This window comes from Chiloscyllium plagiosum, unplaced genomic scaffold, assembly GCF_037043375.1.
Source record: "Chiloscyllium plagiosum isolate Xiang-an unplaced genomic scaffold, Cpla_swu_hap1 HiC_scaffold_26, whole genome shotgun sequence".
Classification (NCBI taxonomy): domain Eukaryota; kingdom Metazoa; phylum Chordata; class Chondrichthyes; order Orectolobiformes; family Hemiscylliidae; genus Chiloscyllium; species Chiloscyllium plagiosum.
The window spans coordinates 54474463-54491719 of record NW_028270164.1 but is presented as its reverse complement, the minus strand read 5'-3'; the positions used below and the strand labels follow the sequence as shown (position 1 = coordinate 54491719).

At 45.4% G+C, this 17257-nt stretch overlaps 1 protein-coding gene and 1 non-coding gene across 4 annotated transcripts; both read right to left on the bottom strand.

Annotated features, from left to right (window-relative positions):
* Positions 1–3857: 3857 nt before the first annotated feature.
* Positions 3858–15085, bottom strand: LOC122563321 (serine/arginine-rich splicing factor 3). Of its 3 annotated transcripts, none has more exons than XM_087973756.1 (6): positions 14989–15085; positions 13238–13445; positions 11463–11597; positions 6757–6798; positions 5570–5656; positions 3858–5053 (listed from the first exon to the last, which is right to left on the bottom strand). In XM_087973756.1, exons 2-6 carry the CDS (start codon positions 13441–13443, stop codon positions 5026–5028), a joined length of 498 nt encoding a protein of 165 aa, XP_087829882.1. In that variant the 5' UTR covers positions 13444–13445; positions 14989–15085; the 3' UTR covers positions 3858–5025. The 3 variants fall into 3 exon arrangements, 2 of the variants coding, with proteins under 2 accessions (XP_087829882.1, XP_043572984.1); XM_043717049.2 differs by lacking the exon at positions 14989–15085 and adding an exon at positions 13972–14234; XR_015750971.1 differs by lacking the exons at positions 3858–5053; positions 14989–15085 and adding exons at positions 8908–9374; positions 13972–14237.
* LOC122563366 (small nucleolar RNA SNORA41) lies at positions 13693–13826 on the bottom strand. The gene has a single exon (XR_006315573.1). It is a non-coding gene; the product is annotated as a small nucleolar RNA SNORA41 (small nucleolar RNA).
* Positions 15086–17257: the final 2172 nt, after the last annotated feature.

The following is a 17257-nucleotide window of genomic DNA, read 5'->3' as shown; positions in this document are numbered from 1 at the left end:
AAACCAGAATGCTAATCATTAAGAGAATCCTGAACTAGGGCTCCTTTAACAAAGATGCACTGCCCTTGGCTGCTTTTTCCAGAGTGGCTGTAAAGTCATGGGCTCCAATATGTCTGGATTTATCTACTTGAAGGTTGTATAAGTGTTTTATTAAAAACTTAATGAAATGGGAGTGGCCAGTTCTCTCAGCTTTTCGCTAGTGTGTTTTGGTTTTAGTAGTCTGGCTGTTCAGAGCTGCTGGTCAGTTGTTAGCTACGGACTCAAAGAGGGGAGTTTATGGAGAGTATTGCAGGAATTTGTAACAGCATCATTAAGTTGGGATTTCAGACAGGTTGTGACAGGTTCTATATTGCGTTCTTTTGTTTGTGTTTCATTCAGAAATCTTGCAAATAAATTGTTTTGTTTAAAACGAAGTGGTTGGGCCAGCTGCATCACTCCTGGGATATCCATTTTACACCTTCTTAAAACTCGCAAAGTTAGGGCCCAGGCTACTTTCTTGAAATGTTTTGAGGGGGTCTGGCCTCCCCGCTTTGTCAGCACCTGTCCCTCCACCCACCTTTGTGGCATTTGCAAACCCAGCAACAATGCAGTCAGTTCCTTCATCCTGACCATTAACATCAAACATGAATTATTTTGGTTCCAACTTTCACCCTTTGGAACTCCAATAGGGCTGCCATCCTGAAAGAGACCCCTTTATCCCCAATGTCTGCCAGTCAGCCAATCCTCTACCCATACCAGTAGCCTGCCCCTAACTGTATGGCTCATATCTTATCTAGCAGCCTCCTGTACAGTACTTTGTCAAAGCGTTCTGAAAATCTAAATAGGTCACATCAACTACCTTCTCAAGAAATCTCAACAGATTTGGCAGGTGTAACCTTCCCTTGACAAAGCCATGCTGGTTCAGCCCTATTTCATCATGCACTTCCAAATACTCTGGGACCCTCTCCGACCCCAGTGATTCCTGTAACATCACCAATGCGTCTACAATCTGCTCAGTTATCTCCTTCAGAACTCTGGGGTTTAGTTCATCTGGTCCAGGTCATTTATCCACCTTCAAATCTTTCAGCGTCCCCAGCAATTCTCAACGATGGCCATCACACTCACCTCTGATCAGATTTGCTTGAGGTTTTGGTATACAGCTGGTGTCTTCCACTATGAAAACTGGTGCAATGGATCTGTTCAGTTCCACCGCCATTTCCCTTTTCCCCATTACTATTTCTCCAGCCCCTTTACCTTGTTTCATATACTGTGCATTCAAGTACAATACCCTCAGTCCTGCACTGATTGCTCCCCTTCTCAGTTGTCCCCTTATTTGCTGTGCCTGAATTAGTGACCCTTTCCATACTGTTCTATTATTTAATCTGGAAACTTTAATAACCTCTGCTAAGCACTCCCCTCCTTTCACCTTTCCAGAATTTATCCATGCAATTGACCCCACCCCCACCCCACTATTTAGTTTAAAACCCAGTTATGTAATTTGTCAGGACTTCAGTCCCAGCATAGTTCAGGTGGAGCACAAGCCCTTGGAACAGCTCCCTCCGTCCCCTGTCTGTTGATCATGCGCAAGGTTGCTGGCGGATCAGGGTGTAATGCAGAGATCATTTTGTGGTTCTGATTTGTTATTGCGCCCTATCTGCAAATTCTCCCACAGCAGAACCTCTTTCCACTGAGATCATTCAGACCCTACATGCACCATGACAACTAGGTCTTTCCCCTCCCACTCCAAGACCTTCAGCAGTCCAGATGAGATATCCTTAACCTGGGCACCAAGCAGGGAACAGCCTTCAGAATATGTGGCCCTGGCCAAAATTAGTCTCTATTCTCCTGACTATACTATCCCTGAATACATCCACATTTCTCTTACCTCCCTGCACCACGCTGCTATAGTCAGTCCCAAAGCCCCACTCTCACCTGTATGGGGAGTAAGAATGTCAAACGGGAAGCTCAATTTTACTGCCTGGACACTTCTACCTGCCTTACTGGTAGGCACAGCTTTTGGTCTCTTATTGACCAAATTCCAGGTAGTTAATCTTAAGGGGAAACATAGCATCCTGGTAATTGTGGCATTCCCTGATCCTTCAGCTGAGATGATACATTCATTACTATTCAAACAGGTAAGTAGACCAGAAGAAAATGACTGTCAATGACTGAAGGGTGAAAATATGGTGCCTGTGAAATATTTGAATTCTGTCTATTGAATTATTAACATATTCTCTCTCAGATTGTACACAGACCATAAACCAGAGGTGTCACAGTTTGATACTTAGAGATTGGGATGGCCTTGGGGGAGTGGTAACTTAGTTGTCCCAGAGTCTGTTTGCAGTCAGTACACGGTCGTCACTGTGGGCTGACATTTTTGTACATAATGTTTCAGGTTGAGACATTTTTAAATGTTGTACAATTGCTAAACCATAAATTCTTACAACATGTAACAATTAATCTGTTAGTCAGTGAGGCATACTAAAACATAAAAGATGAAGATAAAACTGCTAAGAATGGTGTTGAATATGTAATGGACAATGATGTTAATCATTGCACAAAGTCACTGTCAACTATGAGCAGGAGTCTGCCCTCACACTCTTGTCTGATCTTTTAGCCCTTGTCAGAGATTCATTCTGCTCCTGCCTGCCTGCTTTGCTAAGCTGCATTCGAGTTAAGATAAGAGGAAGAAATCAAAAGGACATGTCTTCAATGTCTAACATTTTCTTAACCTTCAAACTTCCAAAAGTTCTCCACATACAAACAGGTTTCCACAAATTAAAAAAAAGAACTGCCCATGCTGCAAAAGCTCAGGAGGTCTGGCTGCATCTGTGGAGTGAAATTAATGTTTCAGGTCCAGTGACCGTTTTGCTGTTACATTAAAACACCTCAAATCTTTTGGATATACAGTGACTAATATCAAGGTAACCATCTGTAAAAAATGAAATATATGGTCTTTAAAGCTAGGTTAATGGCCTTTAATTTTCTAAGATTTGCTTTCCAGTTCAATTTGCGAAGTTAGACTCCATGCACTGAAAAATTTTATTCTCTTGGTTTATCACATTGGGAGTGGAAAACCAAACCAATTCCAATTTAGAAAATTAAACCCAAGATAATAACACTTCACAAACTGAACTACTCAAACTCAAATTTGGGAACGATCAATTAGTTTTGTAGACCATACAAGTAATTTTATTCATTAAACAGTTGGGTTTCCATTGTAGTTAGTTACTACACATATCCATAAGATTTCCAAGGTTTATTTGACATAACCACACAAAGCTTTTACACAAAAAAACCCAGCAAAATCATAGGCTCAATCCTTTCCTCAGCAACACCTTTTTGAGATGCTCAATCCCAGAGAAATACCACTCCTACCTTAACTCTAATTTTTTAATTGAATCAATCGGGTTTTCCTTCTTGAATTGCATAGCTTTTAAGACTTCTTTCCGGTTCAATGGCCGGAATTCCTTTAGCGTTAGCGTCTTGCACCCATCACCTGGTTAGATCAAGGAGCTACTCCTCAGCCCTCTCTTTCCAATCAAACTCCCACACTTCCTCAAAACCTCAACTGTTCGCATGCCTTCCTCTTATTCTACACCCCAAACTCTTCCACCTTGCCCAAAACACACACTTCAGCCTCTCAACCTCCCCCTTTACTCAGCCCCCTCCCCCGACACACACAACCACTCCTCTTCCCCCTCAGCACACTTATCACACAACTCAGTCCATTCGCCTACTCACCCAAGTCAACCTCATGGGGGTCAGGTTTCCTATCTGATCATTAATTCTCATTCTTACCCATCGCATATTTCTCAACTGCAGGTGAACTGCCAGAAGTGCATGTCACAAAAATAAAGAAACTATAACCAAAGCTGTTGTGTAACCAAAGTTTATTTCCAAGAAAGTCACAAAACAGCACATGAATGGTGCAGTGTGAAGGCAGGAACAGGGTCACAAGGAACAATATTGTATCACTCCAGCTTCTCCTCGTTATATCACCAATGGACAAGATAGTCAGGGAATGGCAGCAAGCCACATACAATATTTACAATGCAGTAACTGGTGGAAAAAAAGGACTCAACAAAAAGCATTTCCAGCACTCGAGACAGCAGCCCAAAAGACTGGTTGGCATGAGCACACAACTCAAAGCTAACCCGATCTACATAGCATGTCTGATGTTGCAAATTAATCAGTAACTTTAAGCTACAGCCAGCATCTGAAATATTCATGCAGGCAAAGTTAATAAACTGGATGCAAGAATTGTCAGTTTCCAAAAACCCTCAATTTAATTCTGCAATCATGTGAAGAGTCAGCGAGCCACATTATTTTAAAGCCTGCAAGACTGTACTCCTACTGAATGTCTGAACACTTCTCATAACATGAGAATATTTTAAATACTCTAATGCACTCATGACATATTTCTGTTCCAGTAATATCCCAAAGCACTGCACAAAATTGACTACCACAAATGAAGTGCAGGATTTACAAATAGCAAGGCAAAAATGTAAGATGTTTTCTAATATACCTGCAAACATGAAAAACCAGTGAACACAAAAAACACATAACCCCAGGTGACATATCACAAGAAAAACAGCACAACACCACGAAGTTGTGTTAACAAGCCTAAAGATAGAGTGTTATCTGCCAATAATAATAAAAAACAAACTGCTGGTTTGCTTAGGGAGGGGGCATATTGATCCCATCAGATCTGCTGGAGATGGGCAAGCTTATGGAATCCAAGAAAACTAACCCTCAATGGATAATGCAGTAGGTAAGCAATCAATGGTCTGCCCACAATACAATCCTACCTGTATAAAAACCATGACTCTGCCCATAATTCACAAGTTTGACAACTTCTGCATCTGAAAATCTCATCACTGGTTACATTATAGAATACATGAAAAGAAAGACAATGAACAGCTAAAATAGGGTAAAAAATGCAATGGACTACATGTCGAGTCTATTAAACAAATGCAAATCACATTCTTAACAACTCCAAGAAGTCTGTACATGGATCTTCACAAAGGCCACTATGCTTCAGGTTTACTTCCTATCGTTTGACCTGGAGCGGCTAAAACAGAGAAAAGTGAAAAGATTAGAAACCTGGCAACTAGAAAACATTGTATTGCTTCCTTTCAAACACCAAACTGGGGCACACTGCCCACATGATACAGGTGCAGTCAGCCAGCTTCATGAGTACTCTGGTTTCTTACAGACATCACTAAAATTACAAAAACCCCCACCAAAATTTCAACACCCAAGACATTTTTTCATCCTGGGCATTAATCAATTGATGCAGCTAGCCCAGAACAGACTATTCATTAACGATTCATTAGGACCATAGAAATTCACAGAGCAAAACAGCCTTAGACCGTTTATGCATGATGAGGCATGATTCATGCCTAATACCCACTTTCCAGTTCTTGAACCATACATTAGGTCGCAGCACGCCCAAATACAAATTAGGGAACTTCCTAATGTTATAAGGATTTATTCAACTATCACCTTTTCAGACAGTTCTTAATCTCCACTGCCCCCTCAGTGAACAAAATTAAAGGAACTCAGGTTTTACACCATTCCAACTTACCTGTGAGACCTGGAGAACGAACGAGATTGTTTGTGGTTCCTCTCCCTGGACAGAGACCTCTCTCTCCTACGATCCCTCGAGAGGGACCTATGGTGAAGTCAAGAATGCTATTAGATCACAAGATCTTTCGAGTCCTACTGTGGCAAGCGTTCTGGTTTTACCCAGAGGATCCAACTTTTTTTTTTAAAAAAAAAGATTCCCTACAGTGTGGAAACAGGCCCTTCCACCCAACAAGTCCACACCGATCCTCCGAAGAGTAACCCACCCAGACCCATTTCCCTCTGACTAATCCACCTAACCCTTTGGGCAATTTAGCATGGCCAACTGACCTGACCTGCACATCTTTGGACTGTGGGAGGAAACCCACATAGACACTGGGAGAATGTCTGTGTGGAGTTTGCACAGTCGTCAGAGGCTGGAATCGAACCTGTGCTGTGTGGCAGCAGTGCTAAACACTGAGCCACCATGCTGCACCAAATTCATACCAGATGAGCATAAGTTGCCACGCCTTAATGCATCGATAGAGCAAAAAGACACGATACAGGTTTAGGGTGAGGGGAAAGAATTAAAAGGGACAAAATGTTCAAAGGGTAAGGTGTGCATGGAATGAGCTGCCAAATAAAGTGGTGGAAGCTGGTACAATTAGACTTAAAAGGGATCTGGATGAGTACATGAATAGGAAAGATTTAAGGGATTTGGGTCAAGTACTGGCAAATAGGACTACCTTAATTTAAGATATATGGTCAGTATGAATGGGTTGCTTGCTGTACACCTGACTCTATTCACCACTGCTTCTGCATTAGGATAATGACTCAACATTCACAAAACAAGCAATTAAGATACAACCGAATCTATTTTGGCCAAATAATTTCAGAAGGTAGTTGTAAGCAAGGATAGAACCGATACTCTTGAGCCAGGAGGCCAAGACTCAAGTTCCACCTGCTCCATGTGGTATAGCAACCTGTTCAGAGATGTTAGAAAATATGTAAAAATGATATATTACACAGTTCATGGTCATTCAAGCCTTCCCACCCACCATCTGCTAAAATAATTTGAACTAATCCCAAACAATTTCTTTTTTGGGGCTTGAGGAAGAAATGAGTTAGAATAGGAGCCAATCCCAACTCAATAAGGAAGTAGGAGTAGCATGCAGGATTGAGATTAACATCGTAACACATGACTCATACCTGCTCCTACTTCTGCTGAAGCTCCTCCGACGAGGTGGTGATCTAGAAGTGAGAAGGAAGACCAGTTAGGAAGTGAACACATGATGGTCCACAAACAGCGACCGGTACAAAGTACCATCCTACTCGACCACAGCTGGTCCCAATAAACCCAGCTCACTAGCAATGGCAATTAAATACCTCAACATGTCAGATTTAACAAACCACTTGCATTAAAAACCTGACTTCAGTTTTAATTCTAATCTTTACAAGATGATAACTATGAAACTTGAAGATGACCAAACACCACTGCAGGGTTCACATCTCACTCAAGACGTCAATGAAAATCTAGAAATACTTCAAAATCAATTTAATAAAAATGTAATCACAAATGTATCATGTCACTGAAAACAGGAAGCAACCTCTTATTAAAACGATATGAAAAATTTGAAACCCAATGAAGAGGTTGCAATTAATTCATACTTCATAGAAGGGACAAAAATCAGCATGGACAAGGAAATCCAAAACAAACTGACAAAAACATCAGTTGATTCCAGCTCTGGACAGACCTACACAATGAAGAATCCACACAGAACCCTGCATTGGTGTAAAACAACTTCAATAATAGAGAATGTTCAAAAATAACCTATGCTACACACAGAATATGTTAACTGAACACAGCATTAAATGGAACCTGTGGATTAAAAACAGGGATGGAAACTATAACAAGTGCACCGGGCAGGAACAAGTATTCAGGATCTCGTTCCCAATGCACCTGCAGAATTGCAGCTGGCACTTACTGCCAGCAGACGGCCTCCATGAGCAATCAAAAAGCTCAAATATTTAAATTCACCATTTCAATTTGGTGGACATGCTTCCAAAGATCAGAGACAAAGGTCCCCGTACACATGACTGACCTCTAACATTTCCATCCCTGGGTGCAACTTAAGGTGCACAAACAGCTCTAACTTAGCACAGCTTTTATTCTAGAAACACTGCTATAATAATGCAATACATTATACATATGTAAGACAATGTGGGTAGTGTTCTGTTAATGCTCAATTCTTTGGGTTAACTGGCTAAAACTCCAAATGCGATGTCTCACTGTGTAGGTCTGATTTCTGGATCTTCAACTTGGGACATTAATCTTCACTTATTTGAGGACAATGCACACGGTAGTGGCTTACTAAGAATGTTAATTTGAAGGCAATAGGCCACTTGGTCATTTTGACGCCACAATGGGGCTGCTTAGGTGAGAAGGCAATGCTGTACACACCTCACCCAGCAAAAGACCAATCCTTATCATTATCAATTGCAATACTGGAATTCTTAAGGTTTCATGTACTTTTACACTGCTAGATGTGCTCCCCATATTAAGACAATTAACAGCACTGTGCAGAATTAGCACTGAGCCAATGCTGACCAAGCCACTACTGTACACTACCCTCATAGTGGAAAAAATCAAGGGTAGAGTTTTAAAAAGAGAGAAAAGGCAATTAGGATATCAATATCACCAAGATAACTACAGGGCAGCTGGCACAACATGGCCATTATCAATTCACAGGCATAAGATTTGCCAGTTAAGACAACCTGATTCCCAACTGATTTTTTCCACCATGCTGCATTTTTCTGCACCAAGGACTATCCATTCCAATTAGCCTAGAACTTTCAATTCACCAACCCCATTTACACTTCCATCACCAGGACCAGGCCAGCTCTCAAGGGAAGCAAATGCCTGCTTTTGGCTGCTGTAAAAGCTTAATTTGGGCCTCCTAGTGAACCAAGGTTGCATTTTGCACCATTTAGCAGAAGACCCATGGAGAAGACTATGACTATGACCTGCCAGTCGGCAAATGTCACATCCCTTCAGAGTTACTCTGGCCCAATTTAAGACATATTTTGCACTTGGGTCTGAAAACACGTGACAAGAGCCACATGAACTTATAATTGTACAACCTAACCAAGGGTGTTACACTACACAAATTTTAAATAGGGTTTCAGAACCCAAGTACAAAAGTCTAGCTGTTACTAAACACGAACACTTCTTAAAAACAAAGTTAAATTCAGTCTTTACACAGCCAGCACCTAACAGAACACTGTAGTCTCTTTACCTTGTCAAAAAGCTTACTCCATTATACCAGCAGTAGACTATTGTATAAAGCAGGAAAAACTTACTAGTCTTTTGGTTTTCAACAAGCTAGAAATGGAGAGGTGAGGCTGCCGGACTGACGGCCAGGTAGAATTTGCTGAAAAGGTTTGCCAGATGCGTGGTATTTGGTTGGCAGAGGGGGGTGTAGTGGTTTTTTTCCTGCTTTTTATTTAGTCGAAGGCTGCTGAGACAAATGCTGAGTGTTCGGCTGCTGTTGTGGAGACAACGAGTAAAGTAAACAGCTGATTGACCAGAAATGTGTGGGCAGTTGAGGCAGCCGCTGCCGATTGGTCATGGTTGGAGAAGAGGCTGAGAAACAGCATGCTTGGGAACCAAAGGGCGGTGGTGCAACCTGACGACTGGACATGCCTTGGTCATGTGATACCGACACCAGCCAAGCTGATTGGGGCGCGCTGGTCACATGACGCTGAAAGGGCTAGTTGACTGGCTAATGTAGATTCGAAGGGTGGTGAGAAGAGGCATGATGGTGACTCTGCAAGGGGGGGTTCATTTTTATTAATATATAAATAAATGGATAAAAATGCATCTTTAAAAATAAATAGTGCAACACACAAGCCATCAGTAAAAACCAATCTTGATTATTAAATAATTTAGCCATTAGTGATGAGTGACAATGCAAAACAGCAATATGTAAGCATATTAACACTTTGCATCAATCTTATTGCAATTGGCCAGAATGCAGCAACATGCTAGGCAATTCATAAATCCATTAATCAGGGTTCCTTCTGAACATAAACAAAAATGTCACTAACCTGCAAGATGCTCTTCTCTGTAGCAAGCAGAACTCCTACCCCATCAGGGACAAAACGTGTCAACACTGCCAAGGTTGATGTCAAGAATCCAGTTGCACCATAAATGTGAATGTATTTGCCAGTGCTGTAGCACTGTCCTTAACAGGCAACGTTCAGCCATGGGCTGTCCATGACAGGTACGCATTCTTATTTAATTGTCTGCAAACTCTCCCACACCAGGGAAGACGAAACATTTACCTTTTAATTACAAACAAGAAAGCTACCACAGAAGGAACCCCAGGTCTGAGTGTAATATGCCTTATTAGGAGTTCACAAGGCAACATTGCACCCCAAAGTAATTTCAACTCAATGCCCCCTGCGAAGCTCTCAGGCTGCACTAATAAGCTTAGCAAACCAGTGGTTCAGATAAAGACTGTTATTCAAACTAGAGAAAATCTAAGTTTTAACTTTTTATAGCAGATCACAAGAAATCAATGGTTTAAATTATTTCTCAAGTCTTTATCTTAACCTCTAGTAACCCAAAGACCCCCTCCCCAGCATTCCCTCAAAAGGCAATCACTATTTTTCCTTGACTGAGGACTTGGATTAGCTTTCTCAGACTTTCCACCTTTACTGAGCCACTTAAAAGGGAATGCTGGTGCAACGAGTCCAGTTTTCTTGTAGTGCGAAAACACTGATCCTTGGAGATCCAGAACTGGCATGTATCGCCTTCATTTGACATGCTAAGGACAGGTCACTTCATTGTCCAGACAACCACTAAGTCACCAAGACCAGGGGGTGGAACATGATTATCAAAATAATTCACTTAAAGTTTAACTATACACTCACTTTACATCAGAGCACAGGAGCTCATCAAAATATTAGTTTGGGATCTTTGAAAAGTTGTTTGGAAATCACATGCTTTTTCCAAGCATGGCTTGAACCTAATACCCTAATTCATCAATTCTGATCTCCCGACAGCAATGCTTTCGTACCAAAGCTCAATTTATGATACTGTAAAATAAGCAAAAAAGTGAAAATTCTTTGACCAGCAACGTCAAGCAGAAATGGCAACAGCCTTACCACAACATACGAGCGGGAGGCCACTTCGTTTACATGTGGTGCACTTCCAGCTTTAAGGACGAATCAAAATCTACTGAGCATGGCAGCTAGGGATGTCATGGTGTCCTCCTTATATAAGAGCACAACCGAAACCAATTGCAAAAGGCAGCTCAACAGGAGGCCTTTCACTTAGACAGCTGAAACTGCTCACAACCAGCAGTAATTAAACAGCAAGGTCAATGTGGTTGGGTGCATAACCAACAATGGACTGTTCACCATTATCACTGTGCATGACTGGAAACCAAAGCCATCAAAAGCCACATTTGCCAGTTACCAGTGTTAAAATCAACAGCACAGCATTGAACAGCCTTGAGAAGTCCATGCCTAGATTACTCGCCGCTTGGACCACTCTAATATGGTCATATACTGAAAACTGGATGTTCAACAGGCACGCCGTGGAAGTAGTCACACTTACTGATAATATGCCTTTGAAACAAGTATCTTCATCATGACATCCCTGCTGACAAACCACAGAACTCAAAGATCATGTGGAGTCCTTCCCTATGTACATACATATTAAAAGCAACTCAACACATCAGGAAATTTCAGGCTGTTGTTCAAAACTATGTCGCCCATCACTAGTAGCTGTTACATCAAGCAAACAGCTCAAAAATATGAATTACACAGATGGAAAACATTTACAGCAATTTTTAAAAATAAATTTTGCATGCACAGCTACATCAAAAAGCAATATCACACGCTGTTACCTGCGCCGGACTGGGGGGCTTCTTCGGCGATAATCCTCACGAGAACGCCTGGCCCACGCTGGAGGTGGGCCACGATTACGGATGCGTCTCTCACCATTGGACAGTTCTACACGGACACGGCAGCCACAGAGATTCCTGAAAACCAATAATTAAATGCTTCATACTCAAACACCACCCTGCAAAGAGAAAGCTACAGGTGTAGATTTGAAATATTGCCCATTGCACTCCCCATAAATGGATGAGTCATGAAAGCCATTGGCAACCTCAATGTCAGTTACCAGTCACAGTGAAACTCATCCGCTGTACAAGATATCAAAGGAGTTTATATCCCTTAATTAAATTTTAAGAATAAATTAAACTAAGACTAACCTTGCGTAAGCATAATCATTCACAAGTAATAAGTGAACTTGGACAGAGTGATCAAACCCATTAAGAATAATGGGACATATGGAAAGACAATATGTTTCAGTTCAGTACAGCCTCCCCTTTACCCAATTTAGTGAAACTGAAAACAAGAGTAAAGTCTTTCTGCCATTCAACGCCATATTCCTTAACATCTTTAATCTCCAGTGATCTGGCCTTTAATCAGAATTCCACAGGATCACTACCCACTAAAATACAGCAAGGACACCACCTTAGATTGCAAAGTAAGGCAAGACAATTACTGAACATTCCTGATCTATAAAAATGTCAAACAACCTGATCACATCTACAGCAGTCAATAAGCTCCCAGCATCTAAGCCAAACATTTCCCAAGTAGCAGACATTTATTGACAAGAGAACAAGGCATCAGATCTGTCAAAGGCCTCAAATTGGTTCATTAGCTAGTTTTGAGAATTGCTCGCTCAAAACAAAATCTTGTTGGATCATATAGCTCACCCCAGGCCAGCCAACACAAGTCAAGAAAAAAAAGAGTGCAGTCATGCAAAAAGCTCAGATCCAAAGGCAGATTTAGGATGAACCGACTGAGTAGAAAATTGAAAAACACAGTATAGTTTGAAATGGCAGAGCAATATAGGTGACATACTGACTTTGTTTAATAACAAACACCAAAAGCAGTTAATCATAAATACACTGATGTAACCAGCCTCTCAATCAGGAATGATCTTACAGATAAGACTGCCATCCTTCGTATAGGCGCAAGGATTGAAACATGGCTCAGTGTACATGTCACATTGCAATGTGTAACTGAAAAGTGAAAAATACAAGATCGTCCATAAGGTTTTATGCATCACCCAACTCTGTTCTGGATGGGCTTAACTTGTATGCTTCTCAAATGAACACTTTAATATAAACAGTGTTGGATGAAAATTACAAATATTTCAATACTGATATCTAAACCAGAATCTTACGGTTACAGCTTCGGAAGAGGCAGTTGGAAAATGCTTTAACGGTCAGAAGTTGTACAATTTAAAACATTTCAGTAATTACAGTGCTTACAACACTGATATTAACTGTTGTATGTTTGGTAACACAATCTATGTGTTAACCATGCTACAGTACGTCAAGTGACAAGATTAAAGTCACAGGCACACAAAATGGACGCTTGGTAATTAACATCATCTTATCAGCTCCTGCACTGCAATCTCATTGTGGCCATTAGATGGAGCAGCTCCAAATGTGCACAAAATATCTCTATTCAACAAACATAGCACACTGATCTTAATGCTTCTCAGATCAGTTTTGGGAAGCACGTTTCAGGAAAGTTCAAGAAAAGCTGCAATGACAGTTATATGGGAAATGACATTAATAATTTCAGGGACAGAAATAATTACCTTCCATCGAGTTCTCTGACCGCATCCGAAGCATCGCGTGGATCTTCAAACTCAACAAATGCAAACCCAGGTGGATTGCGGGCAACCCACACACTGCGGAGCGGGCCATAATATCCAAATGATCTCTCAAGCTCAGTTTTATTTCCATTATTTCCAAGGTTTCCAACGTACACCTTGCAGTCTAGAGGACATGAACCATGATTCATGGCTGGAACACAAGACAAGTTAACAAAATCTTTGGGCCCTCTAGTTCAGACAATAGTTTCTAGTCATTAGAACTCAAAATAGGCAACACAATGAGAACATTAAATAACTCAAGAATTCATTTGGAATCCATCAATGCTGTATAATGGCAATATGGAGGTCATTAAAGGACATCTGTTCTAAATAGACATCAAATCATGCAGAAAATCCAGTATCCAGTCACAGGCAAGTTTGGAATTGCTTTGTATTTCACATGTCTGTTGCACTACTGAGCCCTTTAAAGTCACACAAAAGGTCTAATGAAAGTAGTACAACACTTACTATCCCACAGAAGGAAACCTGAAACCACTATAAGCCAAGTAATTTCAGACCAGTACCTGTGGAAAACCTTTAAAACGCTCCAAAGCAAAACATATGCCGTTGAATATGCAGCAGGGATATCCTCAAAAATGAAGGATTTGGGATCAGTTAACTTAAAATGCTGCAGTCAAAACCAATCAGATATTGGATACAACAGGCTGATATTTCACCTGAAAGGCTGATTCGTCTGCCACACGGAAATCACCAAAATCAAACTGTGTGGGGGATCAATAACTGCCTCCAGGTTTGAACCAGGAAAATTGAATTCATGCTGACAAAAGCCAGCAGATTTGTCCATTGAAGACGAGACGGAGGGATTTATTCCCAGGACAGGGACTCAGCTGCGGGGGTGGCACTGAGGCTGGGCCCCTGATTCAAATTCGGAGCAAAGTATCAACTACCAACTTATCCAAAGCTAAAATAACAAAACCACTTCCAGTTAAACAGGGGAGCGCACACAGATGGAGGGGGGGGGGTAAGAGAGGGGAAACCCAGATGAGGGGGGGGGGGGGGGGCAAGGGCACATCAATGAACAGTGGGCGGAGGGGGGGGGGGGAGGAGAGGGGGGGAGGGGAGAGAAGGGGGGGGAGGGGAGAGAAGGGGGGGGGGGAAGGGGGGAGGGGGGGATGAAGGGGGGAGGGGGGGGGGGGGGAAGAGTTGGGGGGGGGGGGGGGGGAGGTGAAGCCGCCGAGACGGAGGCCCCCGATTCCCGCCGAGGCCGAGTGTAGGCCGCTGGAGCCCGGGATCAGGAGTCTCTCGGGGCCGGTGCGCTCTGGGGCGGGGCCCGGGGCCGCACGCTCCGCCGCTCTTTGTTCTCACTCACCGCCGAGAAAATGGCGGCGGAGCGGCCGGGCCCCGCCCGAGAGGGCCCTGGGGGGGGGGGAGCCCGAGCCCGCCCACACACTCCCCGGGCACACACACACACCCGGAGACAGCGGCGGGGGGGGGGGGGGGAGCCGCGGCGCGGGCAGCTCTCACACGGCGGGCCCGGGGACACAGGCCTGAGGGGGGAGGGGGAGGGGGGGGTCGGCCCTCACCGCCCACCCGGGCCGTGCTCTCGGCTCGGCCTGACCGACCGCCCCCACCCCCCGGGTCCTCGCCCATCTCCCGGGGTCTCTCCCCCACCCCCTCCCCGTGTGTGTGTGTGTGTCCCTCACCCCCCCCGGGTCTCTCCCGCCCCCCGGTACCTGCTCGCTCTCTCCGGCTCCTCGCGCTCAAACAAAATGGCCGCCGCCTCGCGCCACAACTAACGGAAATAGCTGCAGTCACGTGAGCGCCGCCGGGCCCGCCCCCCATCGCGAGGCGCCGACGTCTGATTGGCGGAGAGCGCGCATTCAATCCGCTTCCAATCCCCGCCCCCCTCACCCCACCCCCTCCCCCAACCCCTCCCCCATTCCCATCACCCCCTCCCCCTCCCCCATCGTCCTCACCATCACCCTCCCCCCACATTCTCCCTCTCTCTCATCCCCCTCCTCCTCCTCGCTCATCCATCCCCATCAAACATCCCCGACCCCCCACCCATCCCATCCCCCTCAACCACCCCACCCCCCTCAACCACCCCACCACCACCTCAACCTATCCCCCTCACCCCAACCCCCTCACCCCCCTCCCCAACCCCTCACCCTCCCACTCCATTCCCCTACCACTCCTCCCACCATCTCCCCCACACTCACCCTCCCCCTCCTCCCTCATCCATCCCCATCAAACTTCCCCGACCCCCCACCCATCCCATCCCCCTCAACCACCCCAACACCACCTCAACCCATCCCCCTCACCCCAATCCCCTCACCCTCCCCCACTCTCATACCCCAGCTCCTCACTCTATCACCTTCACCCCATTCCCCCACCCCATCACCCTCACCCTATCACCCCCACCCCATCCCCCTCATTCTCCCCACACTCACCCCGCCACACTCACTCTATCCCCTTCACACCCCTCCATGCTCACCATTTGGCCCCCCACACTGACACCCCCACACGCAACCCACCCACACTCACCGCTCCTCTCACCCTGCCCTCATCCAGCTCACCCCATTCTCCTCACCCCTCCACACTCAACCCCCAAACTCTCACACCCCCAGCCTTATCACAGCATCCTCACCCTATCCCCTCACCTCACACACGCCCACACCCCCCAACACTCACCCCATCGCCCTCACCTACTCCCACATCACCCGCCTGCACTCACCTGCCCACACTCGCCCCCCGTACACATCCCCTCATACTCACCCTCCACACTCACCACCATCACTCCCTACACTCAGACCTCTCCCACACCCCCATACTCCCCCCATTCCTCACAGAACCCTATACCCACCCTCCACACTCACCTTCCCCCACCCTCACTCCCCCTCACCCTCAACCCCCCATCCTCACACACTGACACTCAACCCCACCGCAATTACCCCCTCATCCTCCCACTCACCCCCTCATATCCTTCACCCCCCACCCTCATTCGCCCACGCTCACCACCCACCCTCACTCCCCAATGCTCACCATCCACCAATCAACCCCCTCCACACTCACCTCCTCACTACTTCCATACTTACCCTCCACACTCACCACTCCCACAATCACCCCCCCACACTCACACCCCACCCTCACACCTCTCACCCCAACCTCCTCACTCCATCCCCCATGCTCACACCCCCACACTCACCTTCCAGCTCTTGCCCCCCACACTTATCCCCCCACACTACCTTCCCCCATGCTCACCCCCCTTAACCGCCACACTAATCCCCCCACACTCATCCTCCTACACTCACCTTCCCCCACACTCATCTGCACTCACACTCACCCCCCCTTAACCCCTCACACTCATCACCACCATACTTACCACCCCCTTAACCTCCTACACACACACTCACCGCACCCGCAATCACCCCTCACCCTCCCACACACACTCACACATACACCTTCACCCACACACCATTCCCCCCCACCCCTCCATATTCACCCCACACCACGTGCACCCCATCATCCTCACCGCCTCCTCACCCACACACCAGCTCACCCACCCCATCACCACTCACCCTCCTCACCTCATCACCCTGACCACTCCGTCACCATCACCCCATCCCGTCATCTCCCCAAACTCATGCCCTGTGACTTTGTACCCCTCACACCCTCCCCTCACCCCATCCCCCTCACCACGCCACCCCATCCTGCCCACACCCCATTCCCTCCCCATTACCATCTCCATCACCCTCACAGCCCCACCCCATCTCTCTTCATCATCACCCTCACCCTCACCATTTTCTCCCATCGGTCCCATATCCTCTCACTATCACCCCATCCCTCCTCCCCATCTCCCCTCACTATCCCCCACCCCATCTCCCCTCCTTATCACTCTGACCATCTCCCCTTAACATCCCCTCGCCCACCATCTCCCCTCAATGGAGACTGGTATCTGTGATGATGGGAACCATTAGAGGAGGCTGAGATGGACCATATCTA